This window comes from Sander vitreus, chromosome 16 (assembly GCF_031162955.1).
Source record: "Sander vitreus isolate 19-12246 chromosome 16, sanVit1, whole genome shotgun sequence".
Taxonomy (NCBI): domain Eukaryota; kingdom Metazoa; phylum Chordata; class Actinopteri; order Perciformes; family Percidae; genus Sander; species Sander vitreus.
In genome coordinates this window covers 16393932-16408492 of record NC_135870.1, presented here as the reverse complement: position 1 = coordinate 16408492, position 14561 = coordinate 16393932, and the positions used below count along the sequence as shown (strand labels likewise).

The 14561-nt window shown below is 41.0% G+C and overlaps 1 protein-coding gene across 4 annotated transcripts in view; it reads left to right on the top strand.

The window, feature by feature from the left end:
- strbp (spermatid perinuclear RNA binding protein) overlaps positions 1-14561 on the top strand; it is an 84997-nt gene that overhangs the window by 49584 nt on the left and 20852 nt on the right. For all 4 annotated transcript variants that reach the window (XM_078272318.1, XM_078272316.1, XM_078272317.1 and 1 more), the window contains 4 exons: positions 7425-7687; positions 8339-8507; positions 11403-11652; positions 14257-14369. In XM_078272318.1, coding sequence (XP_078128444.1) covers positions 7425-7687; positions 8339-8507; positions 11403-11652; positions 14257-14369 — 795 coding nt within the window. The remainder of the gene's footprint in view (positions 1-7424; positions 7688-8338; positions 8508-11402; positions 11653-14256; positions 14370-14561) is intronic.

Below are 14561 nucleotides of genomic sequence, written 5' to 3'. Positions count from 1 at the left end.
ACATATACTCATTTTGGCTTGATTATTTGTATTTGTCTGGCATGTTGTATAGCTAGGTCCTGGTACATGTCATCATTAGTTCACTGTTTCTGGAGAAGACACTTCAGACGTCGCCAAGTGGAAAGTTTCAACAATTTTGTGGTTTCAGTTCCACTTCTTCTCATATTATGTTAAATGCTAAATACTCCCATCTTTACAGCATCTTTGATGTACAGTTGGTAAAAGACATGACCTGATTGCCAAAAATAGAATAGATTTAAAAGCTTTTGTCAAAACAGGGAAACATTTCATTTCATTCTTCCATATGACATCATTTTAGGTTTAATTTATGGTGTTCTGGTATTTCCCTGATGTAGATATGGCCATACTCAATACTGTAATAGTATGGCCAGAAACAATGTAATGTCGCCTCATCTGCTTTTAGCGGTCCGGTCATAATATTTTATAGGCAGACTATAAACCTTTAAAACCATGCCGACACATTAAAGGACTCAAAGGGTGTAGATGTTTTTTTTCTATTTTTCCATGTATCCATGTTTATCAAATGTTTATCAGGACATTTGAGAGGCCTGGCATGACATGAACAGCCTGTTTGTTGTTTTGCTGCTAGATGATTTTTCATATATATTTTTATGTATGTGTGTGTGACTGCACAGAGAGAGAGAGATGGAGAGAGAGAGAGAGAGAGAGAGAGAGCGCACAATAAAACAGGATAGCGGAGTGTGTCGGGCCGGCTTGCCAAGCAGAGTGCAGATAAATCACAGGATGAATTTTTAATGCAATCTCCCAGAGGCTGTTGGATGTTACAGAGACGGCACTGGGCTTTTTTTATATTTGTGTGTGTGTGTGTGTGTGTGTGTGTGTGTGTTGCTTGTTCCATCACTCCTAGCCATTTTGTGATGGGTTTTGAAGTTTTTGATGTTATTTTCTCCTTCAACTTTACTTTATGTTTTTTACGTTTCATGTTAGGCTAAAGAGGTGTGACATTTACCACTTCTGAAATATGCTTTTATTGGGTGGTGATTTGTTTTTCTGGGTTTTAGTGTAGTTTTACTATGAGAATGTTTTGGTCTGTGTTGTCAACTTCAGTACAAACAAACGTTTGTTTCTGTGGCTGGCTAAAAATATTAAAATCCAGTTTGTCTTTATCTCCCTGCTTCTCCTTCTGTCGATCTCTCAGCTTTGGTCCTTTGTTTACTTTCGGAGGCTTGCTCCACCTCTCTGTCATTCTCTTCTCTCCCTCATCTTTTAGTCTCTTCTCACAATACCTTGTAATGTGTGCTGTTATCCCAGCACTGCATGCACTTAAGGCACAGACTTTAAAAATAAGAGCACATAAACTCCTTAGGCGCATGACCTGAGCACACACACACACACACACATACACACACAGTACAATGTTCCAAAATGGTTGATTGTTGAAGAACAAAACCCGTCACAGGTATAGAGACTCCAATCACAGCTGATATTGTGCAAGTGAGTCTTGTCCTTGGCATTGGGTTGTGTAATTTATAGCAGATGGCCACAGAGAGACAAGATGAGCCAGGAAGAGACTGAAAGAGACAGGCAGAGTCATTGGATTCTGTTGCTTCTAAAGTAGCCGCTACTGACAGTGTGCGTGTTTAACCACAACACCTTGAACTGAAAATGCTTTGACTGCAGGGCATTAAGCACAGAATGTGTGGTGATGGATGGAAGTTATGGCAGTAATGTGTGTGTAAGACACTGTGTGTAATTGATTGTATAGGTTTTATGTGCATACTTTATTTAGTGATCAATGTGTTGCATTTTTGCCATGATATGTTCAAGGTTTTCTTGTGTTGGTGTGTGTGCACATTCGTTTAGTACACAGTGAGTTGTAAATGCTGTGTAATGTGGTTATGTAACATGCCAGCCATCTGGCTTCACTGGAGCATGAAATGGAGTGTAATTGGTAAGTGTGTGGTCTAAAAGCACTATGCACAATGGCATACAAAGGTATACATGCTGGTGGTGTGTGCTGGTGGCTTGCAGACAGCTGGGATGCATGTCTGTTTCTGATTCCTAGAGGGGAAGAATCACAGGCAACTGATTTTTGCTTCCCTCATACGATTTTACAGGTTGTGAATCATTCATATGTGGCTCTTCAGAAAGTTATCAGTTGTTTTGGATGTCTGAGCTTTAGTGAAATAATTTGTTTTGGAGCTAGATGTTGAATTTATGCAATAACTCTGACCTGGTTTTTACACTGCATGCCAAAATGTGGATCTGTGTCCAGGTTTTCACTCCACAGTGAGCTAAAATAATGTTTATCTTACACGTTTTAATTACTTAAAGGGATATTTCACCGCTGGAAAGATGAATATGTATTAAATTGGGTTATTTGTGTAATAGAAATGTGAATTTTTTTAGAAGTTGGTGCCTTCTAGACGATGTAGTACTTTTTGTGTTTGTTGTCTAATGAGCGGACACTTGCAAGCAGGAAGGATGAGACAGGTGGCCGGCTAGCGTTAGCTTTCCACCTAGCTCATACTCCTGCCCTCGTTCCGCGTTTCACCGCTTTGGATGTTCCCTTACCCGGCTAGTGGCATAGAGCGAGACCGCAGGCTGAGGTGCTGGTCTCCGAGTTTTGGAAAATAAAAAGCTCCATTCAGGATTTCATTGCTGCTGTGTTTCTCCATCATGCCTGCAGCCTGCAGTAGGAGGATGTGTTACGAGGAAGTGGCAGCTTGATGATAAGTAACGGTGCTGCAAAGGGGGCACGACGCAAAGCCGAGTGAAGTGTAAAATAAATTAATAAATGCCGGCATGCGATTAAAAAAAATTGGTCGCGTCGGGCCTTAATCGCAATGCGTTAACGCTGACAGCCCTAATACAAATATATATATATATATATAGATATATATATATATATATATATCTATGTATATATATCATCATATATATCTATATATATATGTATATATCATTATATATCTATATATATATATATATATATCTATATATATATATATATATATATATCTATATATATATATATATATGTATAGATATATATATATATATCTATATATATATATATATATATATCCATCCATCCATCCATCCATCTTCATCCGCTTATCCGGGGTCGGGTCGCGGGGGTAGCAGCTCCAGCAGGGGACCCCAAACTTCCCTTTCCCGGGCTATATATATATACACATTTACTCCACTATATATATATATATATATATATATATGTATATGTATATAGTGGAGTAAATGTGTCATGGTTTGTGGGACAGGTCAATGTGCTGAAATTGGACAGTCTAATTTTGTTAGTGAGTGACACTGGTGGGTTGTTACAAGCATCGGGACAGAGATGATTTATGCTCACTTTCTAACACATGCTCAATTGGACAGAAGAACATATTGCACAATTGACCTCTGGGTTATGTGCCGGTCAGGGTGGATTCAAGGACAACCAGGGTGTTGTCTTTAACAGATTGAGTGTGCGTTTTTGTAATCAGGTTGTGAAGTCAGTTTTTTCTCTGAGATGTTTTGCTGTTTTAGTTTTTTTTCATTAAAATTGAAAAACGTTATAAAAAAACACAGGGTAAGGCATTTTGTTTTAACAAATTAATATTTTCAGTCAAGCTTTCTCTCAAATTAATGTGAAACTGCGAAATCCTTCATCGCTTCTTATCTTGGCTTACTTATTGTGTCACTTGTCTAAATGTCTGCAACATTATCTGGGCACACGCTGGCCTAGACGGTCGATTCCTGTAAGTGAGTCCTCCTTAACTGCTCTGATTTACATGGTGATCAGAGCGTCTGGGCAACAACTCCCCCATGGTCAAGTACTACTGACACACACACACACACACACACACACACACACACACACATGATACATGGACACTTTCTTCGCAATGTGGTTTATGGCTGCTGAAGCATTTGCAACGGCTCATAAAATCTGCAACTGTTGGTCTGTTAAACACTGCTCTGAGAAGGCACACAAGTATAAAGATACACACAGGATTGTACGCATGCATGAAGGTACACACACACACACACACACACACACACACACACACACACACTCACAGTTACACTGTTATCACCTTTTTTTGCACAATACTTTTTAAAATATACCATTTTCTCTATAAAGAGAAGAGGTAAAACATCAGTTGGAAACAGTGAAAATATAGCTCATAGCTCAATAAAGAAACAGTGCAGTGATTCCCAATGTTATGTAACAATTATTTTCACTATTAATCCGACTATAACATTTTCAGTTAGTCACAAAACAGTGAAGAATGCATCAACATTTAAGTGCAAAATCCAAAGATTACACATTTCCAATGATATAAAACACATAAGCAGAAAATATTCATATTTCAGTTATGTATTAATCAATCAAAATTGTTGTAGGTTCATTTTCTGTTGATCAACTGATTGTTGCTCTGCGCCAGTGCAATTAAAAGCTGTATTGATTGTATTTCTTTTGTCCTGTTGCCTATGTTGTGAAGGAGGCTTAAGCTACATTTACCTTGCTACGTTTTGTTTTTTAAGCTTGTTTTTTGAGTCTTGAGCCAAAAGTTATCTCCGTGTTTTTAGCTCCAGTAGAAGAACTAATCTCTGTTTAAACTAACATATCCGCATATCTCATCAACATCCTTGTATACTGAGCATAAACAGGAGGCAGCATGTATACTCCGCCCGTTGCTGGTAGTTGCCATGGTAACGTTAGTAGCTTAGTCTCAGAGACGTCATGACCGAAATCACAAAGGTCTCCATTTATGGCCGTTGAAACTGCAACACACCCCGGAGATTCCAAACCAAAACGGGGTCAGAAGTGTTTTCAAATTTCTCCGGTATAGGGGCTCTGAAACGCCAGAGCAGTGTGAACGCAAGGTGTAAACGTAGCAAAAGATATTCTTTTTAAAACCAAAACGTAACAATGTAAATGTAGATTTAGGGCCCTATCTTGCACCCGCAGCGCAAAGCCCGACGCAAGTGTCTTTGCTAGTTTAACACCGACGCAGTTGTCAATTTCCCGTCCAGCGCCCACGTCGTTTAAATAGCAAATGCACCTGCGCCCATCTTTGCGCCAATGGCATGCTGGTCTTACAGGGAGGTGTGTTCAGGTGAATTCTTGACGTATTGCTATCTTGAGGCAGCGGGAAGTGATCGCGCCATTGACCAACAAAAACCTGGTTTAAAGTCAATAGCGCAGCATTTCATTGTTATTTTAACAGTGAATTAGTAAAATGCGCCTAGGCTCGTGCACAGCGCACACACACTATGCTTGTTACACACACAGGGAAGCGCAGCAACACACAAACATGCAAAAGATTACAAATAAAAATATTATATATTAATATTGGCATATTCTTTCAAGGTATCTAAATTCACTCCATGTCTCTCCAGTGCCAAAGTGTTGGAGAATCACAATTGAGTCCCAGTGGGAATGTAGAGTCTAACCCTGCTGAATATTTGTGCCACACTCTACATACTGAGCTACACAGGCTGCGAGGCTGCAGTTATTGTGCCGTGCTTGTCCTACATTCCCTTAATAGCTTTATCTCATTCACTCTGGTGAAAGAGAATGCCACTAGTTCAATTAGGAATGGGATGGTGTGTGTGTGTGTGTGTGTGTGTGTGTGTGTGTGTGTGTGTGTGTAGTTGATCCTTGGATTTCAAGTAGATTGATAGTAGTGCTCAAGCTACACTATACTACAACAAAAAGGTCATCTCTCCTCTGTTGTGTGTGTGTGTGTGTGTGTGTGTGTGTGTGTGTGTGTGTGTGTCTGTTGTCAGTTAGCATGCCTGGTGTGTGGTTCTCTTTGAGTAGTGTGTGTAGTGAATAAAGGGAAATGTGGGTCTTGGAGATAAGCAGCTTGTTGAGAGCAGCCTCCTCATGTTGAACTGGGTTATGTACCTCAGGCTCCCTAACAGTGCGATAACCTCTAATGATTCAAAATGAACCTCATACTTCATATTCAGGTTACTAAGTGATGATGTAAACAATACCTTGTAATCTTAAATGTCTTTATATTTAAAAATAAAATAACATGGAGTGGAAAAGACAGAGAGAAAAAGTGAAGAAAGAGATAACGATAACGCCAGATAAAGCAAAACTGAATTACAGTTATATTGTTTAAATGTGTATTATAACACAAAAGTAATGCAAATAGAAACAAGCTGCTAGCTATATATAGCCAAGCACTGAGGAATTAATATGAAATTATTAATTATACAGTTGCCCCAGATAATGTACATTATGTGTATTGCTGCAAATGTGCTTTGATAATAGATTATAATGCACTCTCAATGTAATTATGCTGGCAAAGGGTTATCCCATCATCCGTTCTCTACATTGCCACTTAAGTTCCCCGTTGTATCAGTTTTCCATTGCATTTAATTACATTAGTTAATACCTAAAGGTCAGATGTTTACAAATTCTCACATAACAAAGCCACCCACTGAAATGCTGTGACACATTAAAAGATGTAAACAGCAGACATATATTTTACAAGGTGTTTTTTCATATAAATTCACAGGGATCCATCTCAGTGGTATTAATTGCAGACTGTGAATCACAAAAGCCTCAGTTGCACCTGCTCCTGTCCTTCAGCTCTTTACTTTTCCATTCATCTTTCAGTTTAGCCATTTTATGTCCTTATTTTCTTTTCAAAGATCCTGTACAGTTTCCACAGCCCTCCTCTGCTGTCCTCTATTCTCTTCTTTCTTGGCTTCCATGGCATGCCCCTTCTATTTTTTGTTGTTTGCTCTCTTCTGTGCTACCCCCTGTCTGATGCCTCCCACCTGATCTCCACCTTCCAGTCTTTTCCTCCTGATCCCTCCCAGAGAGTAAGAAGGAGCAAATGAGAAAAAACAGAAGAGCTGACATAAATTCCCAGGCCCAGAATGTCTGATTGAATCTGGACAGGTAGAGAGGATATGAGATGAATTTCTGATAGCTGTGTTAACATGTGCATGTCAGGGTCAGACTCAGTGCCATTAAATGGAAGCTGTCACTGAGTTACAAATTGATTTCTTTACCATAAAAAAGATACATGTGCAGTCTGCAGATAGCAACACACACAAAACGCCATATAACCTCACAGTTGGTGAGACAGTAAGTGTGGGTTTGTCTTAATTTTGTTTCTTGCTGTTTGGCTGTGGTGCAAGCATTGTGCGAACATGTGTGTGTGTTTGTTTCATTTGGGTGTGTGTGATGGAGAGATGTCCAGCTTCAACGGGGAGGCCAAAGCTCGATTTGATGGATTAAAGCTCAATCCATTGTTAAAAAGCTCTCTCCGGTGGTGTCCTTGTTGTGTGTGTGTGTGTGTGTGTGTGTGTGTGTGTGTACAGGTTTGTGTGTTTTAGTGTTTCCAGTCAATTTTAATCAGAAAGTACTAAATTTGAAAACTTACTTCTCGTTCATCTTTGCCTTTCAGAGGTCCTTCCGTTCCTTTAGTAACGATGACCGCCACGTCATGGCGAAACACTCCACCATCTACCCCTCCTCTCAAGAGCTGGAAGCCGTTCAGAAGTTGGTGTCCACTGTCGAGTGCGCCCTCAAACACGTCTCTGATTGGCTGGATCAGAGCAGCAGCGACGTCCACAGCCAAGTCAACAGCCAACCAGCAGACAGCACAGAGGAGGACGATCCTGGTGATGAGCCAAGCAGTGAAACTGAGGATTCCAGTGACAGCTACAGGTGGGGTAGTAGTGATGAATAACAGAGCCAAAACTAATGTTTTATTTTATTATTAATTAATGTATTAATGGATTGATTATTTAGTCTATATAATAACAAAAATCCATAAACTTGACATGACATAGGAGGCGGCAAAAATGTTAGAGGAATGGTTCGACATTTTGGGAAATACACTTATTTTGTTTTCTGGCATAGAGTTAGATAACAGCAGGAGCAGAGGAAATTAACTTAACCACTTGACAATCTCTGGGCACATTCTCCATGGTCGGCTATCTTGATGAATCTTTTTTATTAAGGGTTTACTACTTCTCTTTAAGGTCTTGAATTGCCTTGGCGGATCTTATTTTGCAATAATTTTATTTTTTAATCATACAGCTATTGCAACTATTTTGAAGAAGTGGTGTTATGTTCGGCAAAGGATGTTGGAAACTTCTTTAGGATTGAGTTTGACTGACGATAATGTGATAATGTGAGAATGTGTTTTTTTTCTTTTAAATCTATACATCACAAAGTAATTTTCCTTTACCAGTATTTTGTTGGATATATTAACGTTTGAATTTTCTCAGCTGTATATTGAAATTTGTGTGTCCTTGAATTCATAACCACATGAGACACAAATGTTACTTGTCCTTTATTTTTCCTTAAAAACAGAGAGCCAAGCAGTGGTAGCGTGCTGTGTGGAGTGATGCGGATCGGCCACGTGTCCAAAGGCCTCCTGATCAAAGGCGACATGGACCTGGAGCTGGTGCTGATGTGCAGAGACAAACCCACACAGACACTGCTGGACACTGTCTGTCACAATTTACCCACACAGATAGAGGTTAGAGACACAGACTAGCACAGATGCATGCATACAGGCACATAATGCTGCTTCTAAGTCTCTGTCTTTTGTTTTCTCTCACACACTCGCTTCCAAACATATTGCTAACACACACAGCCTTGTATCAAACCTTCAGTCATAGTCTGCCAAATGCAATCCGAAAAAGTTCTATTTTTATTGCGCAGTCCTCTCCAATGTCAAGAATTAAGTTATTTGGATAAGCTTATGCATTTTACGAGGGTTTCTCACTGCTAGGTGCGTGTGTATACGTTTATGTGTAAGTGTAAAGAGAGTGTTGGCATAAGTAGGCAAGAGACAGCAATGTTGTCAAGTGAGAAGTTGAGAGGTGTTTTAGTATGTATGAGTCATGTGTGATTAATGCTTTTCGTCATGAGCTCAGTGTCATGTTTCCTCAACAAGTCATGGCAAAGAAAAGTTGAACACACGGATCCCTACAGGACACAGAGTGCAACCAAAATGCAGGCACAAATAGGCAGGACATATTTTTCATCATTTTTACATGCAGTGATTCTTGAACTTGTTTGCTTGTAATGTTAAAATAATCTAGGAATTAAATAGTATTCCACTTTTTCTGGCCGTGTAAATCCCTTAAGCAATTTGTTCGATATATAGTGTGGCAGCCAGGTGAACTTGTGCATTCTCTTAAAATCTTTCTAAAAGGCAAAATATTTAGCCATGACTACTAACGTGTTAAAAACTCCCTAGTCTATATCCTTTGCGTTCCACTTCCGGGATTGCTCCGGTGCTGCAGGAAATTCCGCTGGATGCATGTATTTTCCATTTCCTTCCTCTTTCTTTGTGTTGGAATTTTAAATTCGGTGGATTTCTGAGGACTATGGTTAACTGCTCCTCAGATCTCTGCAGGGTAAATTGAGACAGCTAGCTAGACTATCTGTCCAATCTGAGTTTTCTCTCGCACAACTATTTTGCAGTGGCTCTGTGCGGAGTTTAGCACCGCCCATGACGATTCTGATTAGTTTAAAGAAATGCCATTAAACCAGAGCAAGTTTTCCTCCCATCCCCGAATGCTATGCTATGTGTGGGGCGCGCTTTGGAGGAGGGTCTGGCAAAGCAAGACTAAAAACTCCCCCAACTGGCTGGCTAGTGCAGAAATTACTCAATGAATAAATTCTGCCCCTGTTCCTCTTCTCTGCTCGTTCCCTTTTGCAGTTAAGTGGTGTGAGAGAGAGAGAACGACAGGAAGTATGTGTGTGTTTTCTGTGTTTGTGTGTGGGCAGGGAGGTAATCTCATGTCTCGGCCCAGTGACTAGAGATTCAGATTTTCTCATCAGAGCAGCAGTGTTAGAAACACACACACACACACACACACTTGTTTTTGTCACTTTGGAGGACATTGTAATGACTTCCATTAATGTCCTGGAAGCTTATGCCTGGTGCACAGGAGAGGATTTTCAAATCCTAACTGATTTAAAAAATGTGGGAGACCACAGACATATTAACAACATATTACCGATTTTAATATTTTAATCGTAACAACACAAACGGAGGACCACACACTTTATACTAAACAATTTCAGAGTGGCAATTCTTGGGACCTGGGATCTCACAGAAACTTGCTTGATCAAACGTGACTTCAGAAATAAAACATGGCGGCGGATTGTCGTCATTAGCTGGTTGCAGTTTTGTGTAATTTGGCAGAATTGGCTCAGACCAGCCTTGAATTGGGAATGCCCCCGCAATCGTTGGGAGGAGTGAATAGGCTAGATTATCCTCTCTTGTGCACCAGGCACTACTCTTACCGTTGTCTTACATTGCCAGACCCATCAGATCTCCACAGTGCTGTGTCAGCGCTGGAATAGGGTCTGGCTACATTGCTTATCTATTCGGGGAAAGGGCGAAAAAACGCTCTGGATGGTTTGTATTTCTTTAAACAAATCACAACCGTCCTCTGAGGCACTAAGCCCCCAGATGCAGCGACGATGCTCTCGCAAAAAAGATAACGTAGATAGCAGAAGGGAAGGGGCATCACACGCCGGATGTCAGGCTTTATCCCAGCACTGTACATCCAGTACATCCACCCTACTCTAACCCTAACCATTAATGCCACATATTGTAATTTCTCTTGCAGGATTAATAAAGTATGTTTTTTAAAGAACAAAAAAAACAAGTGTTAATCCAAACATAAGTGATAAACTTGTGAGGACCAGTCACCATACTGGGACTGGATTACAGATTTATTGCCCAACAACATGAATACACACACACATCAGGTACAGCAGAAACAACTACATGCAAACTTTACATGCACAAATGTTTATTCAATACTAATAGTCAGTCATGACTTTATATGCGTTTGTGAGTCTGTGTGTACCTATTTGAGTGAAAGCATAGTTTACAAGATCATTACATTGTCTCTAAAATTTGTATCGAGGATAGGGCTTGTACCATGATTCATGATTTCTTTTTAATGCATCTCACAGCTGTCATTCAGTGCCCTTTATTCATTTGCGTGTTGTCATGAGTAAAATCAGGATGGATGTTGTAGTGTTGGTACAAATGTGACATTTTTAGAACAAGTCTGTGTTTTTTCTCCATTATGATGTGTTGACAAGCACGTTAAAGATTCTTCTCACATTTCAAAATGCTGCTTAAGTTCAGGATATCAGTCACATCTAGGGACCAAAATAGCCCCATTTGGAACTGTCAAGAGATCAGGTATCTCCAGGGCTAATCAGTTTCTCTTGAAACAAATTCTCATGCATGTTATTCATTTGATTTGATTTCTCCTTTTCTACCTGGTGATGTTGTTGCTGCAGTAAGCTCAGATTGATTTCGCTTCTTCTTCAGTTGCACTGAGTCATGCTGTGACGTTGGCCTCTGACCATCCAGTTATGTTTGTTTAACACATGACAGAAGCTGACAGAAGAGAAATATGAGGTCGCAAGCTCCTTGCCCGAGGCAGCCATCTTGGTACGAACTACAGCAGAGCCCAAACTCACACTGACGATTACCCTAACCTCACCGGCCATGAGGGAAGATGAGGAGGAAGAGGAAGAGGAGGAGTTGGAGAATGGGGAGGAAGGACAGCATGAGGAGGAGCAGGAGGAGGAGGAAGTGGAGGAGGAAAAGCAGGAGCAGGAGCAGGAGAAGAAGAATGGGCGAGGTAGGAACGCACAAGTTATAGTTTTTCCCTCTTTCTCACTCCACACCCCAACACACAATTTCATTTTAATATTATATTTGTATGTTTTAGAACTGTTTTAATTTCCCTTAGCAAGAGGTATGACCTCACCTAACTGATGTTGACACAGACAGCTACAGGATACATACCCCCCCCCCACCACCACCACCACACACACACACACACACACACACACACACACACACACCTTTTTCATGGGTAGCAGGAACTGATTATAATTGGTTGTGGGAGGTGGGACAGGGAGGCAAGGCCAGCAAAATCAATAACCGAGCAGTAGCAAGCTGCCCATCCATCCTTCGGCTTCCGTCCAACCAGACACTCCGGTCTCAGAAAGAGATGAGAGATAGCATGCAGGTTAGCCGTACATCACTCCATGTGCCACGGCAAGACGGAGAAGACCGCTCGTATTTTTCTCTCGCGCACGCCCGAAAGAAGAGGAGAAGCCATACACACACAGTAGTATTTTGTACGAATAAAGATACCTGTGACACTGGATGTCTAATTGCTCAGATGCCATCAGGCAAATGTGGCGCTCATGTCTGGTCAGAAATGTATTAGTAACGTATTAGAGAGTCTGTAAAAAATCTCTGAAAGACACACAAGCTCATGCACAACAACATGGTGCACACATTTTATAGAATGTTTTTAGTAAGCTTTTTAATGCCTTCTGATCTGATATTATGCAATCCATACATTGATTTAAAATAGTGCTTGGTCAGTTTATCTGCCACTTCACTCAGTCACCATGTGAAATGGGGATTACTGTGTTTGCTTTTATACATTTCACAAGACTATGTACAGTTGTACAAATATTTGATTGAATATAAGTTATGCCTGCCTGCGTGCTCCTTGAGCTCCGATACAGCTCACTGCTTTGTGTTGTCACAGAGGGATGGAGGAAGGGAGGGTGCTGTGACAGTAAATTAGAGGAGACATGGTAGCAAAGGGAATTTTTTAAATCAGACTGAGGGGGAGGACAGCGTCAGTAACACAGAAGGAGGTAATGATAAAATAAGAGCGCTGAGTGAGGGAGCGGCCAGCGGAGCGTTTGAGATGGCAGCGTGAGGACTTGCAAGTGAGAGGAGAAAGACTATAATGATTCACTAGCAGCAGAGCGGCTCCACATGCAGCTGTGATCATTCTGACAGACTTTGAGATACACCATCATACATCACACAGATACACAAATACACACACCACTCCATGCACAAGAGGAGCTATGCTGCAATAATGGCCAGATGAGTTCAGGGATAATGTGAGATAGATGGTGCTACACATTGGACACATATGACATTTCAACTTAATACCTCTTCTGGGAAAGGATTTTCTTTTCACGGGAGAGTGATGAGGAAACTATTTACCTACAGTAGTCATGTTTTCATAGAGACCCAAAGGACTCTTTAGTGTGTTTTATGTCACTTCCAGTAGGTCTCCTACACAATAAACCCTCTTCAGAAACCCCATGTAACTGCACTCATTCATACACAGCTGTGTTTGATTCAGCTCTCCTTGCACATCATAGATTTTGTGCTGAATCTAAAGTAGCAGAATTGGTGAGAGCTCACTAACTCAACCATTGTGGTGTGCTTGGCGGCTTGAATCAAACGCTAACATATAAAAAGCGTAATGCTTCTCTTTTACCAACCACGTTGCTCTGACTAAACCCTGCCTCGATCCCTCCTGTGTTGTGTTTGTGAGACTGGGTCAAACTACAAAGACTTTTTTTTTTTTTTCATTTTAGTTCTACTTTAGGAGCGCTTGATTCTGTGTTTGCCCAGACAGGGAGTTGAATTGCTTTCTCTGCACCATTTCTCTATGAGCCTGTGAAATCAAGTGCATTTAAGTAATCCAGAAGAAAAATGAACTCCTATTTTGACTCCTGCCTGGTGCAGACTGGATCAAAATAAATAAAATCCTCAAATACATGAAGGAGAGATTGATTTACCTTGCTGGGCACAGCAATATAAATAGATGTGTCCCAATAATGCCCATACATTAAATCAAACACTCCTTAGGTATTTGTTAGGTGTATGTCTGTGGGCGGGCTCTCCATCCCACAAAGTTGTCGCTTCCCTTGTAACCCCGGTTGCTCTCCCTTTCACTGATTTGTCAGTGACTGGATGGATGTAAACGACAAAATCGCTGTTAAATAGTGTGTGTAATTTTCAACACACACAGTATATGTATACGAGGGGCAATGCATCCTGCATTACTATGTGCTAGAGATGTCAACATGTGATGCAGTTAACACATGTTAGACTGATCACAGTGTTGAAAATGACACACCGTTTAAAAAGTGAGGACGTGTTTCTGAGCATTTATCACAGATCTGTGACCTTTAGAGAGTCAGCGCTTTCTACAAGGAGAGGAACAACTTTATGGCATGAAAAGCACCTTGTATGTACCAAAATATCCATGCATGTGTGTGTATGTATGTGTGCATTTACACACAATTCCAAGTGTGTCTGTACACATTCACACACACACAATTCAAACACACACACTCAGACATGACGTGTGTGTGTTTTACATTCTCTATATTGGGTTGTTATTGTTTTGTGGCAGTGTTGGGTGCTGCTGCGCAGAGAGTGGAGGCTGAGGAGGAAGAGGGGGAGGTGCTGGATAGACACAGATGTCTGTTGGCCCTGGCAGCGCTGCGACACGCCAAGTGGTTCCAGGTCGGCACCCACTCACTTCCTGTCTTCCTGCCTGATGCTTATTGTAGCCTGACGATTCACCCAGAGGCCATTCACTCACTGTCCGCTAAAGCTGTGGTGCTCATTAAGGCTCTGACACACCAACCCGAGGGCCGACCGGCGGCAGAAAAGGCAGTCAGACTGATCAGTCTGCTCCCCGAGGTCAAAAAAGTG